The sequence below is a fragment of the Daktulosphaira vitifoliae genome, unplaced genomic scaffold (genome assembly GCF_025091365.1).
Source record: "Daktulosphaira vitifoliae isolate Bord-2020 unplaced genomic scaffold, ASM2509136v1 Scaffold_5, whole genome shotgun sequence".
Lineage (NCBI taxonomy): Eukaryota > Metazoa > Arthropoda > Insecta > Hemiptera > Phylloxeridae > Daktulosphaira > Daktulosphaira vitifoliae.
In genome coordinates this window covers 17,615,676-17,634,798 of record NW_026099576.1, presented here as the reverse complement: position 1 = coordinate 17,634,798, position 19,123 = coordinate 17,615,676, and the positions used below count along the sequence as shown (strand labels likewise).

General features: G+C 27.5%; 4 protein-coding genes across 4 annotated transcripts in view; 2 read left to right on the top strand and 2 right to left on the bottom strand.

Annotated features, from left to right (window-relative positions):
- The window catches only part of LOC126906545 (activating transcription factor 7-interacting protein 1-like), a 33,395-nt gene extending 30,568 nt beyond the window's left edge, over positions 1-2,827 (bottom strand). The window contains exon 1 of the mRNA XM_050687125.1: positions 2,716-2,827. The gene's annotated coding sequence lies outside the window, so the exon portion shown is untranslated. The remainder of the gene's footprint in view (positions 1-2,715) is intronic.
- The window catches only part of LOC126906539 (uncharacterized), a 66,062-nt gene that overhangs the window by 36,113 nt on the left and 10,826 nt on the right, over positions 1-19,123 (top strand). The gene's annotated exons all lie outside the window — the stretch shown is intronic.
- On the bottom strand, positions 2,850-10,644 carry LOC126906543 (uncharacterized). Its single transcript, XM_050687123.1, has 6 exons — positions 10,490-10,644; positions 9,195-9,257; positions 7,958-8,020; positions 6,805-6,958; positions 3,120-3,371; positions 2,850-3,055 (listed from the first exon to the last, which is right to left on the bottom strand). Exons 1-6 carry the CDS (start codon positions 10,553-10,555, stop codon positions 2,955-2,957), a joined length of 699 nt encoding a protein of 232 aa, XP_050543080.1. The 5' UTR covers positions 10,556-10,644; the 3' UTR covers positions 2,850-2,954.
- LOC126906533 (uncharacterized) lies at positions 14,772-15,907 on the top strand. The gene is made up of 2 exons (XM_050687101.1): positions 14,772-15,676; positions 15,740-15,907. Exons 1-2 carry the CDS (start codon positions 14,981-14,983, stop codon positions 15,884-15,886), a joined length of 843 nt encoding a protein of 280 aa, XP_050543058.1. The 5' UTR covers positions 14,772-14,980; the 3' UTR covers positions 15,887-15,907.

Here is a 19,123-nt window from a genome sequence, read left to right as displayed (position 1 = left end):
GTCCGCTTTTGAGCTGAAACTAAATCTATTTAGTAGACAAATTGAAAATAAAAATTTTATACACTTTAATTGCTGTAAAAAAATACAAGAAAAGAATTTTTAAAATTTTTCAACAGTAAAATTTGTAGACTTGTTGGAAAAATTAAAAACGGATTTTCATACACGGTTTAAAAAACTTAAAGAACAAAGTATGTTGTTTCGATTGATTGAAAATCCTTTTCAGATGGATGAAGCTGTAGTTCAGGAAAATTTTCAAATGGAAATAATAGAACTGAAAACTAATACTTTACAGAAGGACTTGTACGAAGAAAATCGAAAGAATTTACCAAACTTTTACAAAAATCTTGACGACGAAAATTTTCCTGAATTAAAAAAACTGGCTCAACGTGTTTTTTCAATGTTTGGATCGACATATCTGTGTGAAAAAACATTTTCAAGGATGAAATGTATAAAAAGCAAAGAAAGATCTCGCCTTACAGATGATCATCTTCATTACTTACTAAGGGCTGCCACTACAAAATTTGAACCTGACATCAAGAAGTTGGCGCTACAAAAACAACCTCAAGTTTCACACTGATTTTAACTTTGTATTTGAATTTTTTTCTGACATATTTGAAATAAAGCATTTATCAAATTTTTCTACTGTTTTATTCAAATTCTAAACTAAACTATGGGCCGCATAGAACAGTGTCGCGGGCCGCACGTTGGTCATGCCTGCACTACACCGTCTAATCGGTATTAAGTGCTTTTAACCGGTTCAGGTATGCACTATAATATTTAGTGCCCCTGTCCTAAACATCGAAAAAACTATTGGGATTAATTTGTTTTTTATAAACAGAAGAGAAAAAACTACTGAATAAATTAACAATATTCTGTCCATTGTCAGCTGTTTGATCGTTAAAAGGCATAGTGTTAGGTAGGTAATCTGGTTGTTGACTCAAGATTTGTAACGTAAGACTACAACTTTTTTTTATTAAGATTTCAAAGAAGTTTGCATGCTATTTAGGTAACGAGAGTAATCTAATTTATTTAAGGTTTTACATTATGAATGAGTAAAAAAAAATTATAAATAATCATTACTAGAGTTAGACATTTTATAGATGTTGTGATACATTTTTCTTTTGTTTTATTATTTTTATTAAGGACTTGGAAAACTAAGGCGGAAATTTAGATTTGTTAATACTTCTTAAAGATATATAAAACTTTGTAGTAAAATGAAGAAGAAAATTAATTCATTGGTTAGAACAAATATATCGTTAGTAAATTAAAAAAATTATAAAAAACCCAGCACAGTGGGGACGTGACATAGTTGGGTCCAGTAGATATGATATCTGACAGTGATTAAAATCACTATCATAAAAAATGGTTCAATGCAATTCTGTAGATAGTGTTTAATTAAAAAAAATTAGTGAATTATTCCAAAAGCTACATGATCTACTATTTTGTTATTAATATCCTGGTTAAGATAAATTATGTCGAATGTAAAAGGGATGTAAATATTATTTCTCATAAAAAAATTGTGTGTAATCTTTTTTTCCATAATAATGTATATTACATAAGATTTAATTTAAGGTATATATAAAAGTGTCAGACTTTCCGAAACACTTTCAAAAGTTAAGTTGAAAAAGTTTAATTTTTGTGAAAAAGTTGTCATTTTAAACGCCCCCATATGAGCAGGTAAAGGGTTAAATTTATAAAAAAATTATAATAAACGATAGGTAAAGACATCAAGAATCTATAAAAAAAAACTATATTGATTTATTCTATTTTTAAATAGTTATGGCAGTTTTAAGAAAAAAATTGAAAAAATTAGCGATTTTTAAATTTGTAATTTTTTTAGAGGTTTCCACCATTTACGGAGAACGAGTAAAATATTTTCAATTTTTGAGGGTAATTTTTTCGACTAGATACGATTTATGACGATTTATCTTTTGACGTATTGTTAAAAGAAATCGGTTCGGTGAAAGATGAGAAAAAGTGATATACACAAACAATAAAAATATATCATAGTAAAATTAATACCTTCTCAGCTTCGCATCGAAGCTAAAATGTAAAATATAATATCAAGAATTTTTTCATAAAAATAGCATATTTTTGCATATGGTATAATGCAACATCCATTTTCACCATGAAGACAAGTCCAGAGGTAAAATTTCTTTTCAAATTAAAGTATATTACATTAGCTTTAATTTAAGGTATATATAAAAGTGTCAGACCTTCCGGAACATTTTCAAAAGCTAAATTGAAAAATTAAATTTTTTGTAAAATTTTACCATTTTGGGTTTGTAAAGGGTCAAATGTTCACAAAAATATATAATATGATAGGTAAATACCTAAGGTATCAAAAAAAAAAAAAAAANTATTGTTAAAAGAAATCGGTCGAGTGAGAGCTGAGAAAAAGTAGTGACAGACACAAAAAAAAAAAAAATTAAATAAACACATCATGGTAAAATTAATACCTTCTCAGCTTCGCATCGAAGCTAAAAAATTGAAAATTAGCCATTTTGAATATTGTAATTTTTGGGGGATTTCCCCGGTTTATGGTGAACGAGGGATTTTTTTTCAAATTTTGAGGGTAATGTCTTCGACTAGATACGATTTGTATATGTCTTTTGACATATTTTTCATCAAAATCGGTCCAGCGAGAGTTGAGATTGAACTTATACAGACACACAAAAAAAAGAACACATCATAGTAAAATTAAAACCTTCTCACCTTCGCATGGAAGCTAAAACAAACTATACACTTTCCAGAGTATTATACTTGAAGCATGCTCATCAATAATTATGTAATTTTTTTCATTGAGTATTAAAATCGCCAGAAATCTAGTAAATAATTATACAAACGAGTACTAAAGAATAAAGTTTTATTATTTTTTTTGTTTAGTTTATAAAGTATTAAACATGTTTCAGTTATAAACACCACTTGTGTTAATAATCTTTTGCAATGATATGTTAAAGCCAATACCATAATAAAGCATTTTGAACATGCGCGCCAACACTTATACCACTCCATTGCAATTTTTCTATATCTATTCTTTTTTTGAATAACCACGCTGAAATAAAATAAAGTTGATTTTAATGAAAATAATATGAAAATAATTAAAATTTTATATTTACCTTCATAATTCACATATTTTACTTTACAATCGTACAGACGGACTATTATATCAAATGCGATATCACGATTTTTGATATATTCATCTATTACAGAACTAAAATCTCCTATAGAGATAATGTCTTTTTTCCCATTGGCTTTACTATAAAATCCTTTGTGTAATTTGCTTACTATTTCCACCATAATATTTGGAATACTGGGATAATCATCATTCCAAATTTGTACGAAATTTATAGGACTAATAATTTCCCATTCTAAAAAAAATTTTATTTTAAACGTATCAAAATAAAACAACAAAATAAGTATTTTATGCATGCATTAAAATACCCTAATTTTATAGATCTACGATAAACAGAATATTTTAAATATATATTATGTATATTAAAAATAATTCCGAAAATATATTTGTTTAGAAATAAATATCGATTGACATTAAACTCTCAAACTCAACGCCAATTTAATAAATATAATGTCATAAAAGTTTTCTGTAATTTTTTTTTTTAGTTACATATAGATTGAATAATTTATCGTTGACCACTAAATTTCTTCTGAAACAATAATTTTGATCATTCAGGTGTATTTTTGGTATAATTTATTACTTGATTATAGATGAATAAGCGTTTAAATAATACAAACCCAACACAGTGGGGTCGCGTCACAGTGGGAATTTGGTATAGTTAGGTCCAGTATAAATTTAATCTAACAGTGATTAAAATCACTATCTTAAGAAACGCTTCGATGCAAATCTGTAGATTGTGTTTAATTCTAAGAAATTGGTGGATAATTACAAAAGCAATATCAACTTATATTTCATTAATTATATCCAGATTAGTAATTCTTTTACTTATATATTATATAATTTTTATAATTAATTGTTTTCAAATTATTATTGATTTCTAATATGCTAAAAGTAATAATTTTTAACCTACTTTTTTTTGTTCTTTAAAGTGAAAGCTTATAAAAAAAAAAAAATGAATTTATTACCATAACTTTTAGTTCAATTTGCAAGTTTAAAAGTGACATCATTAAATAGAAAAAATGGTATTATTAAGATTAATATGCAATCAGGAAATTTTATAATTACTATTTACAGTAAATTTTTTATTTCATCCATTGTTATATTCAGGTGAAACTAAAAATTATTATTTTTTTTTAATTTACGATTTATATAGCAACATGATACGAAAAAATTTGGAATGTTATAGACTGGTAGTAGCACACACAAATAGAGTAAAAAAAATTAATAAATTACAAAGTAAAATTATTTACTTTTGTAGTTGAATACTTTTATCATATCAAAACTAATTCGACAATAAATACTTTAAGAATATTAAAAATTAATGATTTTAATTGTTTGTATGGACAAATCTGGTTAAGCTACTTTTTATTTGATTAAGGGATTTTTTTTCAATTTTTGAGGGTAATATCTTCAATTAAAAAAAAATTGTAATAATTTGACGTACTGTTGAAAAAAGTAGGTCAAGTGAGGGTTTGTAAAATAAATTGCAGCCTCAAAAAAAAAACACATAGTAAAATAATATTAACATGAATAAAAAATTTCTTCTCACGAGGGGAGATTATAGTGATAAGATCCTTTATATTTATTGAAATTATTGAATCTAAATGAGATAAATATCAAATGATTTGAAAATTCTATTCTAACTCAAAAAAAAAAATGCAAAATTTTAAAAGCCACAGACGGTTTTGAACCTCGTACCCTAGGCGTGAAAGATCAAAGTGATACCCATTCGACAACTGTTCATTGCTTTTTGAAACGTGATAAAATTGGCTATTTAAGCTAACTTAAATTTAAAAATTACTTTTTCGACTTTAAAAAAGTAAAAAAATTTTAATCAGTTTAATTTCATATATCTTATGAAATTTATTCTATGTCAATGAAATTATATAATATTCTTGAAAGTCAGATTATTCCCCTAATAAGATATTTTAAAATAAAATAAAATACAAAACCCAGAATTTTAATAAAAAAATAGCATATTTTTGAATACGGTAGCCTTTTGCGCATAGAAGATAGGTCTCGGAACAAATTTTCTTTTTAATTTTATAGTATATAACATAACCTTTGATTTGATATATGTTTAAAGGATGCAGTATTTCCGGAACATTTTCAAAAGTTAGTTTTTGTAAAAAAGTTATTATTTTAAATCTCCCCCTGTGAGCAGGTTAAGTGTTAGATTTTTAAAAAAATGATATCAAATGAAAGGAAATTACCTAAGGTTTTAACATAAAAAAAATTATATTTATTTATTTTTGAAAAAGTTATGGATGTTTTATGAAAAAAAAGTGAAAAAAATGACAAAATTTACCGGTTTTATTAATTGTAATTTTTATGGAGATTTCCCCCATTTGCGTGGAACGAAAGAAAACTTTTCAATTTTTAACGGTAATGTCTTCACCTAGAGACGATTTGTAATCTTTTGACGTATTGTTGAAAGAAATCCGTCTAGTGAGAGCTGAGAAAAAGTAGTGACAGACACAAAAAAAAAATAAATAAAATAAATAAACACATCATTGTAAAATTAATACCTTCTCAGCTTCGCGTTGAAGCTAAAATTATTTAATCAGTTATTGGTTAAAGTGTACTTAAGTGTACGTCGTAAGGTTTCCAATCATAATTTTTTTAATTGGTAACATATACATGTTTAATAAATGAATTATTAAATAATGTTGTCGCCTGGGTTGTTTTAAAAAACCCAAACAAAATAAAAAAGAGGAATAGAACTCTGCCGTACGGCTTAAAATAGGGGCAACTAATAATCAACAAAAAGTTTCTAGTCAATTTAAAATTTCCAAAAGAAAAATATTTTTTGTTAATATAAAATAAGCTTATTCAGCTTGATGAATACAATTAAATAATTAAATACGAACAATTGAATTATTTATTCTTGAATTAAATAATTAATAAATATAATAATCCATACTAGTTACATTTAGTTATGCTCCATATAAATAAAATAAATTATAATTTATAACAATAATACAATATCTGCAGTTTTATTGTTATAATGTACCAGCGAATGTAAAAAAAATGAAAACTAAATTTATATGCCTTTAGAATAATAATATGGATAGTATATTTTGACATGAAACTCGAACAATGTTTTTATTCAATAACACAAAAACAAAACTTCATTAACAAACCAACTTAACCTAAACTGTATAATTATTGCAACAGGTACATACATTATTGAATAAAAAAAAACGACCGAACAACACAGCCACTGACGAGACGTACTAACACAATTAATGGCACACAATTACTATCACCTGACCTTACCCATACAGCCAAACAGCTTGACGTGAACAAATAATGATACAGTTATATCTGATTTAAAATCGATAATAACATTTAGACCAGTATTTAAGATATTTAAGAGTATATTTTATTTTGAGAACGTTTTAGTAATTAATTTACGTAAATCAAATTAAATATTTTTATACCGAAATAAAATATATAATGTAATGAAACTATTTTCAACCTATAATCATCTCGATTTAGATCAAAATTACTGTCACAACTATCAAACCTCAAAAAAAAAAAATTATATTTTAAAAAGTGTACTTTTGTATATTCCTGGATCAAAAAAAGTTATCATTTTTTTTTAATTGGACTGTTTTGATCTAGGGGTACAATATGTATAAATTAATTTAAATTTTCTTTATTACCACTGAATTTTTTCAATTTTGATATTATTGTGCTTGTGTCCACGTCTTCCATCCTTTCTAAGGATGTTATGACATTGTGAATGTACATTATATCGATTATACCACTGAAAATTCGAAGAACCATTGGTAATAATTTTTCAGGTATCTGAATAGTCTACATAAAAAAGAAGTAAAAAACTTTTTCGTTAATTTTTCAATTATTTTTTCATACAATTTAAGTAATTGTTATAATATTAGGATTAACTTCACATCAATTTAAATTAATGTCCATATTATAGATAGGATATTACTTTGTTTTTAAAAATAAAGTAACATTATGATTAAATTGTCGTTTTATTTTTAATTGAATAATCTTTATTATAATTATTATATAAATAAATGATTCATTTAGATTTTTCTGAATGGGTTGTATATAGTGATAAAATTGTACCATCCATTTAATCTGCCATTCACTCTATGCCAGTAAACGGCATTAGACAGCTACTTTACATAAAATATTAGTAATATTTAACTATGAAGGGCACAAAATTTTTTTATAATTTATTTAAAGTAAGGCAGGGTCAGGTAACGAATGAGGAAATATGACGAATTGAGTATTTCTCAAAATCAACTATACATAATAACACATCCCTACTATCATAAAAACTTCTTGTGGTAGAATTTGTCACTAAGTAATGCGAACATAATGTGCGTGCGTTAATTTTAATTGTTATTAGAATTTAATATTTGGCGTATTTTTATATAGTTTTTGTGAACATCATAATTTTAGGTATTAGTATTCTAAAGTAATTTTTTCAGCTTTCTCTCAAATATTCTAAAAGTATTACTTAATATCTAATAAAAAGACCTATTCTTTTATATCTTTTTTGTTATCTTACCTCGTAATTGAGAAAAAATGAAGAAAATAGCAAATTTTAAAAAAACCCATATTGTATCTCTTAAAATATAAAAGAGACAATCGAAAAAATATATGGTATTAGGCAAGATATAGAAGAAGTTGTGGTTCTTATTGAAGTTTTTAATTTCACTCACAGATTTAGTAAAAATCATCAAATATAATCTCGTCTTTTACCCTGCCTCACCCATTTTATTAATAAATTGTATTTTATCAAATGATCAAATTGTTTATAAAATTTAAATTAATAATAGTCACCTCAAATGCATTTAATTCTCCAATAGGATTTTCGTTATTTGTTGTAAAATATAATTCTCTATTCTAATAAAAATATAATTATTTGTACTATTCATATATACAGGGTGATTTTTTTATCATAACCCACTCAATTACTTGCAGAATAATAATAATTTAAACATTTTTTTTTTTCATTATCTTTAGTTACATATTATTTTTGAATTTTTAACTATGTAATACTTTTTTAGTTCATCCCTTATGCCTTGGAAGGGGGTCAACTTTGTTTTTTTAAATGGTAACACATATTTTGAATTTAATAAAATATTTGAGTTTTTAATTTAATAGTAAATGGCATTTGAATTTTTAATATAACTTAATTCGTTTATTAGATATAATCATTTAAAGTTTCAAATTTTTGAGTTAATATATAGGTATAATACACAAGGAATTACAAATACAGGTAGCTAATTGATTTTTTATGACATCGATATTAGCAGGTACACAGCATTGTTATTATCAATGATAGTAAAGCACATTGTTATGAGTTTATAAATACACTAACTGACAATACAGAAAGTATATCTATTGATAATCATAATTGATAATAAACAATCCGTGACTGAGACAGCAATGTCATAAAAATCCAATTAGCTACCTGTATTTACAATCCCATGTGTATTATACATGTATATTAACTCAAAATTTTGAAACTTTAAATGTTTATATCTAATAAGCTAATAAAGTTATATTAAAAATTCAAATGCCATTTACTATTAAATTAAAAACTCAAACATTTTATTAAATTAAAAATATGTGTTACCATTTAAAAAAACAAAGTTGACCCCCCTCCAAGGCATAAGGGATGAACTTAAAAAGTATTACATAGTTAGAAATTCAAAAATACTGTGTAACTAAAGATAAAAAAAAAAATGTTTAAATTATTATTATTATGCAAGTAATTGAGTGGGTTATGATAAAAAAATCACTCTGTATATATATATATATATATATATGTTTTTTTTTATAGCATTCAAATGTTGTACAACTTTTAATAAACTTTTTTGAATATTTATAATTAAATCATTGATTTAAATTAAATATTTTTTTGAAAAAGCGTTTTGTTTTTTAATAATTCTTTATCACATTCGTAATTTTTAAACTAGTACTGTTTTATACACATTTGAATAATTTAAATTTTGTTCAGTAATGTTTTTATTTATGAAATAATAATAAAAATATGTTCGTATTAATATGTTACCCTTGCAAGTATTGTCTTGGAGTCATCATTTTCCAACCTATCTTTTAGTTTTTTTATCGATTCCTACAATTTATTTATTTATATCATTATTATACATTATAATGGGAAAAACCCAATTAACAAGTTTAAACATAGTACATAATACATTATAGTAATAGTATTTACAAAATAGATTCAATCTAACCAATATCTATACAGTAAGAAGAAAATATTTTTTATGGATTGAGCTATAATGGCGATGCCAGAATTAGCAATACAAAATCTTAGTTTAAAGGAAGAAGGAAATATACCTGACTGGAAGAGATTTATTAAATAAAAAGAAAAGAGGTCAAGCAATACAAGTATAGGAATTTTTTCAATTTGAAGACAATTAGCCTTTTTAAATTTTAAAAATTATGAATAAAATAAAGAGAAAGATGGAAGGACTATTAAATGAGAAATATAAAGCTGGGTGAGTGATATGGTTCAGACGGGACCGTTTATTTAGAAGCAAAAATAACAGAAATAGTGATACAGTTGGTAATAATTAAATAAAGAATAGAACTATTATAATCAAATGATTATTAAATTAGAAGAACACATTACATTTAAAACTAATGTTTCGGGAACATACAAAGATTGGAAAAAGCATGAAAAAGATTAGTGACACGGCCCCGCGACTCGTGCCACTTTTATAAGCCGTCGCCCTACTATGAGTATTTGACTGACCAACACCGCGTGCCATACGCCACGGTGCAAAGTTTAGTAAATGCCGCACGGCCGACGACGACCCACCGCAAATGATACGCGAGTCTTCTTGCCATTGTCAACGTCACAACGTCGAGGATGTACGCCACCGGCTCCGGACGTGTGCCGCACGACCGGACTCGACGAACCGATCCGCACCCGCACACCTTCGCCATCAACGCTGCTAATTTTTTGACACCGAGTATCATGCCGGACACCTAGTCGTCGACGACAGCGAAAATGCCGCATTATTAAGCGAAGATTATTATTACTGTGTTCGTCTATTCGGTTTATTTGTCTTTCTTTAAAATTAACCTGTTGTTGCTCATTAATAAACGGTCCAAGGGCCTCTACCCTCTAAACCAGCGTCGATTATATTATTGCGACGCAAGTCGCGTCAATAGGAAGGCCATAGTTGTTATTTGGCCATGAAAACTAGAGTAGATTATAATCACGACAAAAAATAAAATTGAGAAGGGTATTTAAACACAATGCAATAAACACAATATTCTTATTACGTTGTATTTTTTATTTTAAAATTACAATTTTATATTTGAATAATTACTTACCAAAAATGGTATGTTTGATGAATTAACAAGACAAAAAAACAATGCAAAATAAATATGCCATTGCATTCTGGATTTTTTTTTTTAATTCTTTAAAAAAATACTAAATAGATTTTAAAACCCAGAACAATATAGAAATTTAAAAAGAATACTTTGATTTTTATTGTTACTTTAATATTGAAAAAGTTAATTCAAATTTTGATATTTAAGGTCAAAAATGTTTACTTTTTCTTTTGTTTTAAATATAACTTGAACAAATAACGTTATAATTTATTGATATCGATAAATTATTTTATTAAACTCATAAATCATAATATATATATAGATTTGATAAGTATTATTGTACATTCGTTTTAGAATAACAATTTATTTTTCTTTTTGCTCTTACAAAAATACAACACCAATGAAAGAATAATGGAGTTAGGACTTGCAAAGTAGTATAACAAAATATAAATTGATAATTATAAATAATATCATTTTAAAATCTCAAGCTTTGATAATAACATTTTTTTTACTCACTTTAATCCCAACTACTTGAGGGTCGGCCAATTAATAACATTACATAATTAAAATTTTATTTTAACTATAGGTTTGAGCTACGAAAATGTTAATAGTTTATAAACGAAGATGAATATAACTGTAGCACTTCTCGAGGGAATAAATTTATGTAACTGTTTAATGTATTATTAAGTGTGAAATTTTTTAAACTTTAGGAAAAATCTGTAACTTATTTTTAATAGGTGAAATGAAAGTTCATGAAAAAACACTATTTTGTCAGAACAATCTTCTAAGTAATTAGATTATATATTTCAAATTCTAACAATGTCTTTTTTTCTATCTGTTTTATCAAAAAGAGAACATTATTAGAATGTTTATGTCACAGTAATTTCCCTCTAAGTAAATTATTTTTCCAACTGATCGGTTATAAACCACGAAATAAGACCATATAAAAACCACCATAAAATACACGACATAAGACTGTGAATATTTAGTATCCAAGTAATAACAAAAAAAATTGCAATTTACCGACAAATAATCGAATAGTATTAACGTGCAAAATATTGCATAGTGTAAATATCGTATAATTGTGTTTCTTATGATAATGATTTTAATGACTGTCAGGTATCATCTATACTTGTTCCAACTTGTCACATATCTACTTTTCTATCGTTATTTAATCAAAAAATACCTCTCAACTCAACAGTAATCATTTTATTTTATTTTTTTAAAAATGCATTTTGCCTAGTTAAATTGTCATACCAACCATTTCATTATTTTATTTGTGATGCAAAGCTGAAAAGGTATTAATTTTACTATATGTTTTTCTTTGTGCCTGTTACCACTTTTTTTCAGCTTTCACCAAACCGATTTCTTTCAACGATACGTCAAAATATCACAAATTGTATCTAGTCGATTATGATAGAAAAAGGCGTTGGTGTAAGAGAATTAATTGATACCCTAAATCGATAATTGAATCACTCAAAGAAAGTATTTACTATAAAATCCTGAAATTTGTTAAAAATATTACTTATACTGAGATCAATAATTGATCTCAATTTTTACCAATTAACGGTAAAAAGCTTGTTAACTAATATTAATTATTATAAGAGTTATTAATTAATTAGATGAAAAAATAAAATACGTCATTTTTCTACAAGTGTGGGGCAAAAAGATTTTTTTAACGGAGCCAGTTGACATACCTTAGTTTAATGTAGGTAATTTGTAAAAAATTTATTGTATTATATAGTTAAAAAAAAAAATTTTAAAAAATTAAAAAATGAATATTCTTGAAAACCCATTATGAATGCTTTTAGTTGATTATTAGGTGTATTTTTTTCATAATAATATCTTTTATATCCAAGAAGATAATATTTCTCCAATCGTCAGCTACCCTGTACTGTCTAATACTTCGATATATCGTCTATAGCATGATAATTTTTTTTTCCAATTATGCGGATAAATAATACTAATTCAGAAATATCTTTGAGTTTTGATGCGAAGCGGACAATGTATTAATTTTACTATGATGTGTTTTTTTTGTATGTCTTTTGTACATTTAAACGGCTGCCGTAGTTAAAAAAACACTATTTTTGTGTTAAAATTTTCGATTTTCGATTTTTAAATTTCAACTTAAAAATGCTATAACTTTTTGAAAAATGTATATATCAGCACAATTTTTTTTTCTAAATACATTATAAGTACATCTTTCATTTGACATACTTTTTATTAAAATTGGACAATTTCCCCTTATATAGGGGGCGTTCAAAACTTGAAATATTGTAAAAAACATAGATCTTTTTCAACTGAACTTTTGAAAATGTTCCGGAAATACTGCGTCCTTTAAACATATATCAAATCAAAGGTTATGTTATATACTATCAAATGAAAAAAAAAAATTTGTCCCGACATCTTATCTTCTATGTGCAAATGGCTGTCGAAAATTTAAAAAAAAATGTAATGTTTGCGATAAATATTACCTTTTAACGGGATGTTTTTTGTACTTAAAACTGCCATAACTTTTTCAAAAATGAACAAATAAAAATAATATTTTTTTGTATTGAAACCTTAGATATTTCCCTTTCATTTGATATAATTTTTTTTGAAAATCTAACACTTATTCTGCTCACTGGGAGGATTTAAAATAGTAACTTTTTTACAAAAAATAACTTTTTCAACTTAATTTTTGAAAATGTTCCGGAAATACTGCGTCCTTTAAATATATATTAAATCAAAGGATATGTTATGTACTATAAAATGAAAAAAAAAAATTTGTCCCGACGACTTATCTTCTATGCGCAAATATTCAAAAATATGCTATTTTAACAATTTTTTTTTTAATTAAATACTATCTACAGATTTGCATCGAAGCGTTTTTTATGATAGTGATTTTAATCACTGTCAGATATCATCTATACTGGACCCAACTATGCCACGACCCNATTTATGAACAATAACTTTAAGTATTGTAATTGTACTAGTTTCTTATAATAAACTTTTTTTTTTTTTTTATTTATTCGATAATTTATTTACAATCTATACAACAAGTACATGAAGCAAATTTGATCAATTTGAATAAAGTATATTACATTAGATTTAATTTAAGATATATATAAAAGTGTTAGTATTTCCGGAACACTTTCAAAAGTTAAGCTGAAAATATTATTTTTTTGTGAAAAAGATGTCAAAAGTTCCTGTGGGCAGGTAAAAGGTCAGATTTATAAAAAAAAAAACATACAAAATGATAGGTAATTACCTCATGTATTTATAAAAGTTATGTTAGTTTTAAGTAAAATGAAATAGAAAAAATTTCGAAAATTAATGATTTTTAAATTTGTAATCTTTTTGGAGATTTCACTCTTTTACGGGGAACGACAGAAATTTTTTTAATTTTGAGGATAATGTCTTCGACTAGATACGATTTGTGATCTTTTGACGTATTGTTAAAAGAAATCGGTTCGGTGAAAGCTGAGAAAAAGTGATATACACAAACAATAAAAATATATCATAGTAAAATTAATACCTTCTCAGTAGATAAGAAATATATGTTTTGGCTCAATTTCACAGTGAAATGTGAAATGTGAAATGTGAAATGTGAAATGTCATTAGAGCGGCGGCATTTTAACCCAACGAAACCCAACAAAAGGTTTATTTTAGAAAAATTACTTAATGATTTTATTTACTTCCACGCACTCACAAATAAGTAGTTAAAGTAAAAATTTAAAATAAAAAAAAGCCATTAGAGCAATGGTAATTAAGACGGTGACGACTGAAACGTCAACGTTAGTGGTGATGACGGCGGCGTTTAACCCAACGCTACCTAAACATGACTACATGTGTAAAGTGTGTACAACATAAAAAAAATTGACTTTCCTTAATTCATGCCCCTTAATAAGTAGTTTAATAGAATGGATTAGACTAACAGCGATATTACGTTTAATATCGTTTATTTTAAACTTAAAGTTTAATAATATATTTATAAAGATATTTACAGTGCAATATTATTTGCAACTACATTTTTGATATTGAGTCAAATTCTATTCGATAGTTCAGTAACATAAACAAATAATTATTTTCGCTAACGAGTATAAGTTATTGATGTTTTCTAATTGAAAGTATTTACTTTAATTAGCTAAAATATACACGTGCACTATTATTTGAGCTAATGAGTAATCGTTAATGAATCTTTCTAATTAAACCATGCATTCGCTGAATGTTGTATATGGTATTTAACATATATCATTTAAATACATGTTTAAGTCAGTTAAAGGTTAGTCTAACTGTTTAGGGTAGGGTAGCAAATTATTAGAAAGTAAAAATATTTTAACACTGAAAAAAGAAAGCATTGTAGTATACGAGAGTGAATGTTATGTAATTAACGGTTTATTAATCGATTAATTTACAATTATCTACTATTTTTCGTATAAATGAACATGGAAACTCTGTTAAAATTACACTGTCTTCAAGAACCTTTAGCGTGCAACAACTCTTCTAGAAATGAACAATATGGCTGCTGAATGTATGAGAAAACAACGTTATGTTTATGTTGCACCGACACCGCCAGCTGAAATGATCGATTCAAGCAGTTATACAATTTCGTTCGGCGATAGAAAATTTTTACAACTAGGACTGAATCCAATGGAGGACTTCAATATTACGGTATATATTATTACTCCTTCACGATATATTAGCATGTCAACAGAATTTTTAAATACTATTTACGGCATGATGAATGAAATAAATATATTTTTACAATCATCTCCGGTTAGAAACGAAAACAATATTTTATACCGAAATGAATGTTTCAAATTATCTAAAACATTATATCGTGATTCAGTACATTTAGTATTAGAATCCACGACGACCGAAGGATGCCGTGTTTTATTAAATAAAGAAAACATTCAGATACTTAAACAAATGGAGTGTACTATTAATAATGGTATAACAAGAAAATTAAAAACACGTTTGCAAGTAATACATCAAGTAGATCGTATTGTACAATACGCCGATGGTAAATGGCTAGGACTTAGAACTCTACAATCACCAAATGATGGAATGGTTAATTTTATAAGAAGTTTGAACGATATAGAAATAGGTGACAGTAATTACATAAGCGAGCTGAAAAATTTAGCATACAATGTAATAGTTGATCGATGGGTCAAGTCATGGTCCGAGGGCACGCTTCAAATTAATGTGAGTTTAATGAACATAGATTATAATAACCTTTATTGTTATTAAATTTATAATTTGTTTTAGGAAAAAGAAGAAATGTATGACGAAAATGACGGTCCGGAATTTTTCAATACAACAGTGTTTACCCAAGAAAATAGTTATAGTCCATGGGCTTTACAATGGCCGAAACCCAATCACGTTAGAAAATTAACTTATATTAATAATTTATAAACAATAACTTTATATATTGTACTAGTTTCAAATAATAAACTTATAATCTAAAATGAAAAACAAATTGTTGTTATTTGTATATAATATATTTATTTCATAATAATAATAATAATTACAAGGTTAATAATAAATGTTTACATAAACGTGTAAAAAATGTTAAAATATACGGACAGTTCCGTCAAAAGGTGTATATGTAAATACATTGTCTGAAATTACTAGAGCATATGCAGTTGTATTACCAGGGAACGCGGCTGATGCTTCAATTTCAATACGTAGGTCAAAAGACGAGACTGTAATTGTATCGTTCTGCTTTGACATGTCGATTACGGCAATAGGTATTAAATTAAGAAATTGTTTTTTATTTACTAAAGGCGAACACCAAGGTCTATCATAATAACTCTTTTGAAAATTAACATAGTAGGAAAATAAAATACTAAATAGCTTACAGTCAAAATTACATCTTAAATCGATGTACGGGTAAACTTCTGAATTTAAATGAACTTTAAGATTTGTTAAATTACAGTGATCGAATTCAGACATTGATTTACTTTCACTATTTTTACGGTCTGTTTGAAACCCTACTATAACATAACGAGGTTTTTGAAAATTATTACATGTTTTAACGGTCCACGAAAACGATTTGTTTTGTGGTACAAACGGATATTCACACAGTTCCCAATTTCTATGGGCGCAATGTATAGGCTTTTTACTATCTAAAACTCTAAGTAATTTTAATTGTTCCTTTTCGGTCACTTTGACGATTGGCATATTCCATACAACTTTTGTTAGTTTAATTGATACTGTAGACAGTTTTTCTTTTACTGTGGTACTCGTATCTAATAGCTTGACAACCTCATTATCATCAGAAGTTCCCGTGCTGCATTTAAGTTTTTCAGAGGACTCGTTCACATTGAATAATTTGATTACGTTTATGTCTGATGAACTCCTCGTACATATTAATGATTGGGTACAGTTTAAGAGTATTTTTTTATAATCTTCGGCAAACCCTAGTATATGCGATAGCGGTATAATCCCAGAAAAATATGTACAGTCGAAAAAGTCTTTATTGTCTTCAGTAGTAATGTCCCATGCCGCAGTGTGTAGTTCGTTAATATCAGCGGGGCTGTATGAGCAATAGCCTTTCAAAGTAGATGTAATGCCCGGGTTGCGTACTTTTTGTATTTGAGTACCGTTTATTTCATAACGTATTTCAGAAAATAAATATGCGAGTCCGTTGTTAATAAATCTAGGACTGGACTTCATACCATCAGGTTTTTTCACTTCACCTTCCAAGTACAAATAACTGGCACTTGGTAAAGTGTAACTGTCCATGTTGCGAATTTCAAATCGTATTTCATCATTTTTACCTAGCGCAGTGGAGCTATACGGCAAAAATGATTGTACCTGTTGACTAATTATTTTACACTGATCGACATAACTTTCCGTCACATCTAAACATAAATCGTCCATAATTTCAAAGAACGTTTAACGATTTTAAAAACGATAAATTACGTTTGCTAATAGACTTATTCGTTTTTTCTTTTAGCGACGATTTTCTCGCGGATTTCTTTTTAGGTAAATATGATGTTGACTCTGTTCTGGATGACTGTGAACTACGTATTGGCCGACGAACACTTGAATATATATTATTATTAAACTTAAGAGCCATGGTTCTATGTACGAATGTGAAGGCGGAGAGTTAAAGTTTCCCCTCTCAAATCAACTATTTTACCAGATTGAGACCGTAATGTAACTTCAGCGTTGTATACGGTGGTTGTGTTTAGCGGATAATAAACTAACGATTTAGGTACTTCTATAATTTTGTATCCTGCTGGGACAGAAGGAAAAAATGCATGGATCGCTTTGCTTGATTGTCCATTATCATATGAACCGGTCGCTATATTACACTCGACATATATAGTATTAACTTGTAAAATATCAACAATGTTTGTTGAAACATGACGTATATTCGGTCCATAAACTTTTTCATTAAAACCTAATAACCGCGCAATATTATCGGTTACCGTAAAATCAATGGCGTTACTACACGTCAAAGCACTTTTTAATGTAACTTCGTCAGGTTCTAAAGAAAATGATTGAACGTATGGTTCCAACAGTTTTTTTAATACGGCTTCTAACTGCGCCAATTCGTATGATCCCGTCGGTATTGTAATTTGTGTTGTTACACCCTCAGAGTCTTGAACTCCGATTTTATTACAGTCAGTTGTAATATTAGGTATTGAGTTATTAGTATACAAACTCAAAAGACAAATTTCGGCACCCTCTTCAAATTCCAAAGGTGGGTAAAAACTACAACTCAATTGTGACGAATTACCGCTCAACATTATTGTAGCCGATTTCATAATTTTCGACTTAGAAATTTTAGGCATAAATGACCGCAGTTTACCGATCTATCAGCCTGATACCGTAAATAGTTGTAATTTACGGTACACCCGTTAAAATATTTCTGTAACTCTAGCGGTGGAGCCAAATCACCGTAACTATCGAAATAATGTACTGTATTGTTATTTTTTCTATAGCACGTCCAATGAGTACCTGGCTCGTTTTGTTTGCTTAAATTAATAACTGCACTCTCGTTTTTTAAAGGACGTACCGGCAATGTGTCTCTACTAAAGACCCCTCTAAAATGAGGTATTTTCAATAAATTTGCATATTTTATAATTTGATAGTCATATAGAGCAGTCTTTGGCAGATTCGATATTAGTTTTTTGTCTTGGGCGGTGATAAAAATAAACCGGCACCGTTCTTATAAGGTTTAAGGTATAAACCTTTGCCGAGTTTTACTGTAGATTTTTTATCGCTTGCTTCTCTCGCGTCCATGATTGAACGTATAATACTACCCGCCCCGCCGGTTAGAGATCCTAACGCTGATAAAGCGGCAAAAATAGGAATAAGAGGAAGCGCTCCACCGGATTTCGGCACTGGTATTACACGTGGTGTGGAGGAAATGCTACCACGACGAGTTTTTTTGCGTGCAGCGGTCAACGCAATTTTTATTAATTTTGTAATATCTTTGCCCGCTGTCTTTTTATGTTTCTTAATAGCCTTTTTTGCTTCAGAAACTATAATTTTAAAACCACATCCCATTCCGATTTTACGTTTTGCTTTCATGGCGTTGGTAACTAGGTATGCTGAAGCCCGTTCTTTAAATCCAGAGTCCTTTGATTTAACAATGTCCCAAGCCCCGTGTTCTAGTACTTCGTCTGCTTTATGTCT

Coding starts and splice junctions, on each gene's coding strand:
- LOC126906533 (XM_050687101.1), top strand. CDS start 14,981: ATGAACAATATGGCTGCTGAATGTATGAGAAAACAACGTTATGTTTAT. Junction 15,677..15,739: donor AGGGCACGCTTCAAATTAAT/GTGAGTTTAATG, acceptor AATTTGTTTTAG/GAAAAAGAAGAAATGTATGA.
- LOC126906543 (XM_050687123.1), bottom strand. CDS start 10,555: ATGCAATGGCATATTTATTTTGCATTGTTTTTTTGTCTTGTTAATTCA. Junction 6,959..7,957: donor GAGAATTAAATGCATTTGAG/GTGACTATTATT, acceptor TTTTTTATGTAG/ACTATTCAGATACCTGAAAA. Junction 3,056..3,119: donor AAAATATGTGAATTATGAAG/GTAAATATAAAA, acceptor ATTTTATTTCAG/CGTGGTTATTCAAAAAAAGA.